The sequence below is a fragment of the Dipodomys merriami genome, unplaced genomic scaffold (genome assembly GCF_024711535.1).
Source record: "Dipodomys merriami isolate MVZ:Mamm:240054 unplaced genomic scaffold, mDipMer1.0.p SCAF_509, whole genome shotgun sequence".
Classification (NCBI taxonomy): domain Eukaryota; kingdom Metazoa; phylum Chordata; class Mammalia; order Rodentia; family Heteromyidae; genus Dipodomys; species Dipodomys merriami.
This window is the reverse complement of record NW_027206079.1, coordinates 259,386-271,406: the sequence shown is the minus strand read 5'-3', so window position 1 is coordinate 271,406 and position 12,021 is coordinate 259,386. Positions and strand designations below refer to the sequence as shown.

The 12,021-nt window shown below is 44.5% G+C and overlaps 1 protein-coding gene across 2 annotated transcripts in view; it reads right to left on the bottom strand.

Moving 5' to 3' along the window:
• Window positions 1-12,021, bottom strand: part of LOC138810769 (histone-lysine N-methyltransferase 2A) — a 78,025-nt gene that overhangs the window by 28,786 nt on the left and 37,218 nt on the right. For both annotated transcript variants that reach the window (XM_069997976.1, XM_069997975.1), the window contains 11 exons: window positions 10,283-10,347; window positions 9,472-9,849; window positions 8,961-9,034; window positions 8,426-8,557; window positions 7,445-7,558; window positions 5,692-5,838; window positions 5,285-5,380; window positions 4,978-5,098; window positions 2,426-2,539; window positions 1,847-2,031; window positions 10-183 (listed from right to left, as the gene is read on the bottom strand). In XM_069997976.1, the coding sequence (XP_069854077.1) occupies window positions 10-183; window positions 1,847-2,031; window positions 2,426-2,539; window positions 4,978-5,098; window positions 5,285-5,380; window positions 5,692-5,838; window positions 7,445-7,558; window positions 8,426-8,557; window positions 8,961-9,034; window positions 9,472-9,849; window positions 10,283-10,347 (1,600 nt within the window). The remainder of the gene's footprint in view (window positions 1-9; window positions 184-1,846; window positions 2,032-2,425; window positions 2,540-4,977; window positions 5,099-5,284; window positions 5,381-5,691; window positions 5,839-7,444; window positions 7,559-8,425; window positions 8,558-8,960; window positions 9,035-9,471; window positions 9,850-10,282; window positions 10,348-12,021) is intronic.

Genomic DNA, 12,021 nt, shown 5'->3' with positions numbered 1-12,021 from the left:
GAGACATACCACAGATGCGTAGTTGCCCTGGTCCATTTTCCTCTTGACTCCTTCCAGGTCTAAAGGCTGCTGCTCATCCTGCTTGCTGACCTCAGTAAGCACGGGAGGATCCGGGCCCTCCGGGGAGCTGCGGGAAGGTATGCTCTCCTCCGTCTCAGGGTTTAAGTCTGGAGGCTTGGCAGCCTGTTGCCAAGAAAGATGTTCTTTTATCTAACACTAAAAATGTGGCCTTTATGCAAACCCTATTAACATGGCAAAAGTCCCACTATAAGATACAAAGAACATGATAATAACCAGAAATTTCTTTAGAAAGAAAAGTTAAAACAAGCCTACAATCTAATAGCTGGCTAGGGTAGGTAGGAACTTAGAAACTTTGCTTGATAATTTCCAAAAGTAGTATGAAAGAAAACAGTGAGCAACAATTTTTCCTATTAAAAAAATGGGCCAGGTACTGGTGGCTAACACCTATCATCCTAGCCACGCTGGAGGCTGAGATCTGGGGATTGCGGTTGAAAGCCAACTCGGGCAGGGAAGTCCATGAAACTCTTATTTTTGGGTCCGGTCGTGGGGCCTGAGCGCTGTCCCTCAGCTCTTCAGCTCAAGGCTAGCGCTCTACCACTTGAGCCACAGCGCCACTTCCGGCTTTTTTTTTTTCTTTTTGCTTATGTGGTGCTGAGGAATCGAATCCAGGGCCTCAGGAATGCAAGGCAAGCGCTCTACCACCGAGCCAACTTCCCAGCCCCAAGTCCATGAAATTCTTATCTCCAATAAACCACCAGAAAACTGGAAGTGGTGCTGTGGCTCAAATGGTAGAGTGCTCACCTTGAGCTGAAGAGCTGAGGGATAGTACCCAGCCCCAGAGTTCAAACACAACCGACCAAAACAAGCAAACAATAAAAAGATAGTTTTATTTATTTACTTTTTTTCCAGTCCTAGGGGTTGAACTCAGGGCCTAGGCACTGTCCCTGCGCTTCTTTTGCTCAAGGCTAATACTCTACCACTTCTAGCTTTCTGTTTATGCGGTACTGAGGAATCAAATCCAGGGTTTCATGTATGCTAGGCATGCACTCTACCACTAGCTGTAGTTTTCTTAAAAGACAGAATAGCAGCCTATCTCTATTCTAGGTAGTTCTGAGATTATATATACCTAGTATTCACAACTTGCATGTGGGTAGTAGCTTTAAGCTGACCACCATTAACTGCCGCCCAATGACTGGTCCTGACTCTAGGGTCAGTTCTTGCTAACCTCTGCAGGCCAGTGAGAGTAATTGTGTGTGTGAGTGTATGTGTGTACATGCGTGTGTGTATGAGTGTGTGCATGTACACATGCCAGTCCCGGGACTTGAACTCAGGGCCTGAATGCTGTCCCTGTTCTTTATGCTCAAGGCTAGTGCTTTCTCACTTGTGCCATAGTTCCACTCCCAAAAACTTCTTGGTAATTTCTTGGAGGGAGGTAACAGTCTCATGGACTTTCCTGTCTGGGCTGGCTTCAAAAACTGTGACCCTCAGAGCTTAGCTTCCTAAGAGGCTATGATCACAGGTGTGAGCCACTGGTGCCCAGCAAGAGTTAACTTTATTGTTAAAGAGCAACTCTGATCGGGTCACTCTCCTGGATGAAGCCCTTCACTGGCTCCGCATCGCTTGCAAGGTGAGCAGAAAAGTTGCTATTTCTCATAGCAATGCATCCTTTGAACATATGGTCCCTTCCTATGTCCTACTCCTGAGGAGCTTGGCTCTAAAAACTTCCCAAAACAAGACTATAAAGCTAAAGCAGTAAACAAAACAAACTACCTGTTCCATTATTGAAGTAAAAACTAAGAATGTGCTCTTAGGGAATTCAGCCTACCTGCCGGTAGCGTAGCAAGTGACTGGTAGTCCGGGAATTCAACAAGGCGGTCAAAACTTGCTTTAGAGAAAGCTGAAGCTCTTTTTCTAGGGCCAGCCGCCACTCTGCAGGGTGCCGCTCAGTACAGTTGACACAAGTGTAGGCCACACTTTCTGGCAGATTGGATAGAATCTCATACATCTCATCTAGAAAAGCAAAAGCCTACAATGATGGGTCCTCTAAGAGCGGAAGGAGGGAGAAGTCGGTAGTCGACTTTGACCAGACCGACCCTGAGCTGCATGGGGTCGCCCGTCCTGCTCTCACGCCGGGAGTCACTAGCCAGCACTAGCCCTGGCTTCGGTGAAGGGAGACCCCAAGGTCCCAGTGCCTTTCCACAATGGACAAGAACTACAGGGATGTGTTCAGGTGAAATGAGCCCGAGCCCACATGCTGCTTATTCTAGAGACTACACTATACGTGGAAAATAACTTCGAGCGGCACTAGTCTGAGGGGGATAGGGCTCTGGGGACTTTAAGTGCAGCAATACCTAGGAGAAAAGAAATGGTTACAAAAAAAAAAAAAGAGTCCAACCTTCTGTACCTGAAAGGTTCTCGCACTTGGAGTGGACCCAGCGGTCGCAGCGCCCGCACTGCATCATCTTACTCTCGTAGTCGTCGTCGTCATAGCACTTGTCACACAGAGGGCAGAAGTTTCCTGAAACAAGGCAACGCTGGCCTGGGCTGGGGCCCCGCACCTGGGCCCCTCACGCCCTGGACTTGAAGTGGGCCCCTGCAACCTAACGACAAGCCGCCCCCTCCTCAAGTCACGGCGAATGCCAAAACGGCTCCGTGCTGGCTTCACACACCGCCGACAAGCGTACTCTGCACTCCTAGAATTCTCAGAGAAGCCTGCACACTGGCGCCTCCTCTCTACACAACCACATCAGAAGACAGATTTTAAAAAATAACGTAACAGAGAAAGGGCAGAAGAGTGAACATTCCAAAGTGATGTTGAGCTTCTAAGCAACTCGGAGCACTGCTTTCTAAAATCCAGTCCTCCATCCATCCGTCTCCAGTTTGCCTTATCCATGAATCCCCTCCATCACTCTTTTCCCTTTGGTGCCAGTAGTAGGGCTTGAACTCAAGGCCAAACACTCTCACTTGGCTTTTTAGTTTATATTGGGTATGCTATGATTTAAGGCATGCTTCCACTTGTAGCTTTTTGCAGGGGCAAGAGTCTCTTAGATTTGTCTATCAGAGGTAGCTTTAAAACTCAATCTTCAGATCTCAGCCTCTTGAGTAGCAAGGATTATAGGTGTGGGCCACTAGTACTCAGCTTCCTCTGTTACTTCCTCTTCTTCTGTTGGTCATGGGATTTGAACTCGGGGCCTGGGTGCTGTCCTTGAGCTTTTCTGTTCAAGGATAGCAATCTACCACTTTAAGGCCCAGTGCCACTTCTAGTTTTCTGATGGTTAACTGGAGATAGAATCTCACAGACTTTCCTGCCCGATCCTCAGTAGCTAGGATTACAGGTGTGAGCTACCAGCACCTGGCTCCCTCTGTTATTTCTTATTAGACTTAAGCTGATCGGCCGATTTCATTCACAGTAAATCAGACCTGGCGGCGTGTCACAGCTGATAGCCTAGCCCTCAGAAAGGTGAAGGAGGAACGCCACGAGTGCCAGGCCCGCATGGTCTACCTAGTGAGACTGCAGCTCAAAACACCTGTTACTTGGACTGGGAAGGTGGCTCAGTGGTAGCGTGCTTGCCTAGCATGAATGAAGCCCTGGGTTCAATTCCTCAGTACCACATAAGCATAATATTAATTAAAATTATTTTTTAAAAAAAGATACTCAGTAGATGGAGAATGTTAGAATCATTACTTATAGCCTGATTGAGCAAACTGTTAGCAAGACTCTCATCTCAATAGACAAGTTGAGTGTGGTGGGACATGCCTGTAATCCTAGCTATTCAGGAGGCATATGTAGGAGGATCACCACCTGAGACTGGCCTGGGCAGATCTTAACTAAAAGCTAAACTTAAAAAAAAAAAGGGGGGGGGGCTGGGAAGGTGGCTCAGTGGTAGAGCACTTGCCTTGTATGCCTGAGGCCCTGGGTTCGATTCCTCAGCACCACATAAGCAAAAAGAAAAAAGCCGGAAGTGGCGCTGTGGCTCAAGTGGTAGAGCGCTAGCCTTGAGCTGAAGAGCTGAGGGACAACGCCCAGGCCCAGAGTTCAGTCCCCACGACCAGACCCAAAAAAAAAAAAAAAAAAAAAAAGCGGGGGTGGAGGGGGAGGGGAGAGCCGGGCATCTGTGGCTCATGCTATAATCCTAGCTAGTCAGGAGGCTGAGATGTGAGACTCTTATCTCCAATAAACCACTCAGAAAACTGGAAGTAGCACTGTGGCTCAAGTGGTAGAGCACTCACCTTGAGCTGAAGAGGTGAGGGACAGCGCCCAGACCCAGGGTTCAAGCCCCACAAATGACAAAAGAAAGGCTAGGAAGGGGGTGGTGGTGGCTTGGAATGTGGCTTAATGGTAGAGTGCTTGCCATGTATGATGAAGCTCTGGTTTCGATTCCTCAGTACCACATAAAAATAGCACTATATAGCTCAAGTGGTAGAGTACTAGTCTTGTGTAAAAGCAGTTCAGGGATAGTGCCTAGGCCCTGAGTTCAAGCCCCAAGACTGGTGGGGAAAAAAAGTCTAGAAACATGACTCAGGTGGTAGAGGCTTGCCTAGCAAAGTGGAAAGCCCTGACTCAAGTTGAGTTTCCAGTACTGGGAAAATAAATTAACCAAAAATCTTACTGGTGATTTCACACCATCATTAAGAAAATGTGTATAATGTATTAATTAGAACTTTTGGTGTAATTAAAATAAAATGTCGGAGTATCATCTAAAGTTATCTCTGAACCAACTGTATATGCATCACATTTTGGCTTACTGGCTCAGAGAACTCATTTGCACTTAGCTGTAATGAGAATTTCCCAATTCTTCCTATAAAAGATAACAAAACATTCCCAGTTGCTAATAGTTTGGGCAAAAGAAAGAACTGCTGTAGCCGTGTCTACATGGCCTCCTTGGCCGAACAAGCGAGACTTGTCCGCCATCCTCCTGCAGGGGGCAGTGTGGAGCAACTGGCTTTCTGGAGTACCTTTAGCGAAGAGTTTGGCACAGTCATGGCACAGTGAGAAGTCGTGGGACCACTGTGCATCCCATCCTTTGCCTGGCGTTGTAGAGCCGCAGCTCTTGCAGCGAACACACTTCGTACAGATCTGCAAAGGGAGAAACCCTTCCTTATTTAAAAGATCTCAAGTGAAAGAACTAGATTTGATTTCTTTGCTGAAACAATGTTTGCTAACAAGGTGAATGCCGACGTCCTGAAACAAGTATTCTGACAAGTTATGCCCTCCCGGCCCACCCTGCCCTTCCCTCCCAACGGCACAATGAGAGGGGCTCACCCAAACTTTCTTTTTCTTCGTGGGTTTGGTGGGGTAGTTTGGTCCCAGGCACTCAGGGTGGTAGCTGTTTCGGCACTTGTTACATTCCAGCAGCTGCTGTAGGAAAATGGAACGTGAGCACAGCACGTCATTTCTCCTCCTCAGAAGGGCAGCAATTCCGTTACGCACCTCTCACTCCCAACCAATACAGAGAGATTTATTTCCTGTTCAAGGGACTCCTTGTGAAGTAATTTTACCATATTTGTTATGTTTTCTGTTCTACGTTGAAAATTAAAAACAAAATCATGCAAACAAAAAGAGTACCCACTTAAATAGTGGGGAAAAAAAGAAGTGGACAAAGAAAATAACAGATATAAACCCTTAGAAGGCGGAGAACGGAGAGACAGCTCCGTTACTTAGTGCTGTACCTTTGTAGCCTGATGCTGCCTGCCACACACATGACAGAATTTGCAGCGACGACAACACCAGTTTTCCAGCTGGTCCTCCAGAGGGCGCTCGTTTTCCTCTAAACAAAACTTGTGGAAGGGTTCACAACACACTTGGCAGTACACAAACTGTATCAAGAAAAGAACACAGAGATGTGTCAAATAACATATAGAAAAAAAATACTAACTACAAATATTTTTGAGTTTTATGAGTCCACTCCTCTATGCAGGGTGAGAATTTATCATGACAATCTGAAATCCAAAATGCTCCAAAATCTGAAACCCTTTAAGTGCTGACATGATGCCTCGTGGTTCAATGTACAAACTGTGTTCCTTGAATCAAACTACCTTCAGGCTATATGTATAAATCATATATGAAACAAATGAGTTTCATGGATAGCCTTGGGTCCCAACCCCAAGGTATCTCATTATGTCTATGCAAATATTCCAAAGCTTCAAAAATCCAAAAACAAAAAACAAAAAACAACTAAAAATACTCTCAAGTATTTCAGAGGAGGAAGGGATATTCAGTCTGTATTTACTCAGCGTGTTGAATTAAGCAAACATTGGGCAACGCAGGAGACTCAGGAGACTAAAGTAGTTAACACTAGTGCCAAAAAGAAACAAATGAAATGCAGTAACCCTAAGACATAACGGAGTGGTACAACACTCCAGAAGCTGAGGAAGAGCAGAGTTCAAAGCCAGCTTGGACTACATAGAGAGACCTCTGTCTAAAAAAAAAAAAAAAAAAAAAAAAAGGATTTAACACAGTGTGCTAAGTACCAATAAGAGAGCTTATAAACAAAGATGTAAGCCGGGCAACCAGTGGCTCATGCCTATAATCCTAGCTACTCAGGAGGCTGAGATCTGAAGATGGCATTTCAAAGCCAACACAGGAAAGTCTGTGAGACTCTTATCTCCATTAAACCACTCAGAAAACTGGAAGGGGTGCAGTGGCCAACTGGTTGAGTGCTAGCCTTGAGCTGAAGAGGTCAGGGGACAGTGTTCAGGCCCAGAGTTCAAGTCCCATAACTGACAAAAAACAACAACAACAACAAAATAAAAAAAAAAACAAACAAAAAGCAAAGACGTAAATGGGAACAGAATATAAAGGAGTTAGGAAGGAAAAATCAGCAGGGATTTAAATGTTGCTTTTTGCTTTGTGTTTTTACAATATATTAACAGTTATAAGCTGTTATCTTTTCTTAAGTAAGTTATTTTCATATTAACCCAGGCTTTCATACTAACACACTAATACTGACAACTACCACTTCTGCATTGAGTCCATTTCTACATTTTTATCATCAGAAGGGCAAATCACCCCCTCAACACCATGTTTTTATTTCTCATTTTGTGGATGATCTATTTCTGTCTTTTACCCATTTTTTTTTTTACTGGATATGTGCCTTGTTAATTGCTTACAGATTTTTATATATAAAAGATCTTTGGTATTCAATATAAAATAACTATTAAAAGCATCTCTTTTTATAGAGGAATACTACTGCTTCCCATGTTTGGATATTGAAAAGAAAAATTAGAACTCTAATAAAAGATTGAATTTAAGAGATGAGACTACCCAGTACTATGAAATTTCTTCAAAATTTAAAATTGTCATTAACTGGTTTAAATGAGGCTAGCACCTACTAAATACTAATGAAAAGAATACTATTTCACTCACCCACCTCAGTCACCTACATTTCCCTCGTTGAGGGTCCGAAGAAGCAAGATCCCTTACCTCTACGTGCCCACTACTGGCACAGAGAAAGCAAACGACTCTAGGTGTTATAGGAACAGAGGTCAAGATTCCTAAGCCTCCCATCTCCCACACGTTTTCTGCTTCACAATCCTCCTATGAAGAGAGAAAGATCACTTAATGAAAGCTTGACACTGACAAAATGAGCATAAAAAGCAGAAAATCAGAGTGACACCTCAATACCATATTTTGAACAAGTCCAAAAAAAAAAATTACTCTCAGACATAAACTAGTAAAAGGCTCAACGATGAGTTTGATTTCTGCTAAACAGATGACAAAGATTAGAGTGGGATTGGATCTCCTGATCCAGTGGGACAGGGATTTCCTCAGCCACCACTCAGCCTGGCTGCGGCCTCCACTCTGCTCCCACAGGGAACTCAGCTCTGACTGCAGGCCTCTCAGCCCTGAGCCCATCTGAGAGCTGCACTTCTTATTCATCCCACTGCTTGGTGCTCATCGTGTGCTTCAACACCTTTACTAGCACCTTTTTGTAACAAAACACAACAAAACAAAAAACTAGGCACCAGACGCCAGTGACTCATGCCTGTAATCCTAGCTACTGAGGAGGCTGAGATCCGAGGATTGTGGTTAAAAGCCACCTGGGGCAGTAAAGTCTGTGAGACTCTCATCTCCAATTAACCACCAAAAATAAGCTGGAAGCAGAGCTGTGGCTCAAGTGGTAGAGCACTACTCTTGAGCTGAATAACCTCAGGGACAGTGCCCAGGCCCTGACTGCAAGTCCCGGACTGGCAAAACCAAACCAAACCCCACAAAAACCAAGTTTCATTTAAAGGCTGTGACACTCGTTGAAATGCACGATCATTGAACATTTTGTAACTGTACTTTTTTTGACCTTTATTTATCTATTTATTTTGGTACTGGGGAGCAAACCCAGGACATTGCACTTGCTAGGCAAGCGCTTTGCCACTGAGCTACATCTCAAGCCTCATTGAACATTTTTACCTTAAAGTCCACTCTGATCCTGTGGACTCCATCTGCTGGGACTTTCTGCTTAGAACTATTGCCATTGGAGAGGGCGCTGAGGATGTTCAAAGTGCCTGCACTCTCCTGCTTATTAACTGGAGGTGGTTTTTCCTAAGGAGACAAGATAGAGAAAAAGCCACACTCTACCTGTCTTCATGTTTGAAGAGTCTTAAGCGCTCTGTCCATAATAAATACAGTGGGCATAGGTAGGGGTGGCTTTTATAGGCAAGTATTACACTAAAGGATGTGAGGGCAGAACACGGTTATACCATAGCCGATAGAATACACTAGGCTACAACACAAGGGCCCAAGAAGAAAGAGAAAAGCAACAAAGGAAAAGACATCAGAAAAGACCATGGGTAAAGCCTAAACCTTTAATTTATTCATGTCAACAAGTTCCGCTGTCAGGACACAGAGGCCGTGTGCAGCTCCACTCCACGTGGAAGCCAAGGACAAGGCTTTTGCGACAGATGGCACACACATGAGAGATGGAGACAAACACGTGGCTCCTCACCTTTTCTTTGGGTTTTTGTTTTACAGGGATACTTGGGCGGGGAGCCACTTTTTTCTGCTTGCTCTGCTCTGGACCTGAAGAATTCAAAGTAGATTGCATCAGATGATGGCAAGTTTAGGACTGGCTGGCCAGTGAAGAGAGAGACATTAGAAAAACACCACAACTCTAGCTTCCAGTAGGGAATTAAGGCAATATTTGGGCTGGGATGTGGTTCAGGGGAACAGTGCGTGTCCAACACTCACAGGCCCTGGGTGTGATCTCCAGAACCCCGCCCCACGTGTGTCCCCCCCAGCCCCCCCACACACACACAGGAAAAAAGAAAAAAAAAGAATTTAAGGTAATTATCACCAAGTTTTTGTTTTGTTCCTATTTGTTACTCCGGAGTAGTTAAAAAGAGAGTTCATTTTCTTGAATTGGAGACAGACAATTCAGGTTTCTGACCGACATGTGGGACAGTAGCGCTTCTTTCTAGCTCCTGTGGCTCAGCCATCCTCCTGCTCTCCTCGCTCACCTGATTCCGGTGGTGGTGGCTGCTTTTTCTTGGGTTCACTTGGCGTGGTCTTAGGAGCCTCTTTTCTCGCGGGTCCCGTGGTGGGTGGCTGAGGGGGGGCGGCTGGCGCCGGCTGGGAGAGTTGTTTGCTGGACTTCCTGGAAGCTGGGGTGGTGGCCTGCTTGGGTTCGGGTGCTGGGGTGGGGGCGTGACCTTCTTCACTCTTTTCTTCCGCGGGCTTCCGGGCAGGAGGCTCACTGTTGCTCTTCTTTGGGGCGGGATCCTCGCGTGCTGCTGGAGCAGGTTTCTGACTCGAATCCACCAAGTTCTTTACAACAGTGCTCTCCTTGCTCTCCTTCTTTTCGCTGGTCTTAGACTTTTTCTCTTTCTTTTTCACAGCTTGGGGAAAACAAACAAGAAGACTATGTTTTCTAAGTGAGAAAAATTTTTAATTAGAACAGAAGTATAGAAATATATCATAATCTTATTCATGGTTTCCTACAAGTCTGGAAAATTAATGCTGTGCTGATCAGGTGGGCAGATATGGTCAACAAGTTGAGCAGGTATACTCCTATTGCTCTAGGAAAAAGGGTAAAATAAACTTTACATGAGCTTTGAAAAAGGTTTTGAGATGGAAATGATTAAACAAGAGTCAAATGAACCCCATATCCCTATCATCCAGCTTCAACCACCACCAACTCCCTGGGAAAGAGTAGTACTTTAAAAGAAAAACCAAACCAAACCAAACCCCTAATATTCTCTTTACATGGAGTATGTACAAGTGAAGGAGATGAAAGCAGGAAGGGTTCTGGGGAGACGGCTGTGCCGCTACCTTTAGCTTGCTTCTGAAGGTAGGCCTTGGAGGGCATCCACTGGAGATTCTGGCATTTTCTCATCCTAGGGTAACAAGGGGAAAACCGTAATGTCAGTTGCATTTGAAAGAGAAGCAACCAGGACAAGCATTCATCTGTGTGCATGATCATTTCAGGTTCACTTCGAGGACTAGAACAAGGACAGTTTATTACATCTGAGCCTTTGGAAACCTGGGTCAGCAATTTTACCTACCTGTAGGCTAAAAGAAGAAAATATAAAATCATTTTTGAAATAGGACTCAAGTTTCTTTTTTTCTTTTTTCTTGTCGATCATGTGGCTTGAACTTTTGAGCCCTGAGCTCTTCAGCTCAAGGCTAGAGAGTACTCTACCACTTGAGCTACAGCGCCACTTCCAGTTTTCTGGTGGTTTACTGGAGATAAGAGTTTCATGGACTTTCCTGACCTGGCTGGCTTTGAACCATGACCCTCAGACCTTGGCCTCCTCAGTAGCTAGGATTATATGCGTGAGCCACCGGCGCCCGGCTTTCAAGTTTCTTTTAACTCAATACTGACTAACACCACACCCGAAATGATCAGTGAACATTTCTTGAAGCAAAATGAGCTGCTGCCTTATAAGATATTTAATAGCTGGTATTTACCCCAAAATAGACAAAAGTCATCACAGTCCTTTGTCACCACTACAGTGCTACAGGTGTATCTTGTGGCTTTGATATGTTCTACCACTCAATTTGAATTTAATGAAACTCAAAATTAATTTGAAGTCTAAAGTTGCATTGACTATTGTAGGCCCTAACTTCAGTACAATTTGATCTTACTCTCGTGGGTCTTTTGGAATTAGGTGATTCTTTTACTTCTTGCTACTACTGGGTCTGAGATAAGATTAAGGGTTAGAGCAATGAAGCATACAAGTACTTTTCTCCTCAAAACTGTCTCTCCTGAAGAACTGCAGTGTTTCTGCTGATTATGCTTTATGTTAAGTTATTATAACATCATTCATTTGCTCATTCAGTAAGCATCTATTTTCTTTTTTTTGGTCAGTCATGGGGCTTGAACTTTGGGCCTGGGCACTGTCCCTCAGCACTTCAGCTCAAGGCAAGCACTCTACCACTTGAGCCACAACGCCACTTCCGGTTTTCTGGTGGTTAATTGGAGGTAAGAGTCTCACGGACTTTCCTGCTGCCTCCTGAGTGGCTAGGATTACAGGCCCAGCTAAAGCATCTATTTCTTATACCAGGCACTTGGCAAAATGCTTGACTGCTAAAATATCTGTTTACATAATTCGATTTTAAACAAACCATCCCAAAAGGCAGAAGGTATACCCCTGAACTGACTGAAAGGGAAGAAAAGTCAAAGTATTAAAAAGATTTTTTCTCTCAAAAATTCCTCATGCATGAAAAGATTCCCAAAGAGTCATAAAGTACAGATTTAGGAAAGATGTCCCTTAAGTTTCCTGGCATGCATAAAGATATGTGATTGCAGTAGACCCCATTAAATACTATGCCTACATCTGTCAGGTTTTAAGTAGAATCCCTTCAGTGCTGCACTGACTGATAGGGTAGTCACTAGTCACATGTAATTAAGTCCAAATTAATTGAAACAGAAAATGGAGTTCCTTAGCCACATTCACCACATGGCCAAGCGCTCAAGAGCCACATGTGACTAATGACTGACACAGCCAACTGAGCTACTCGGGATGTTTCTACTATTGTAAAATGTGCTACAGGGCAGCACTGCTCCG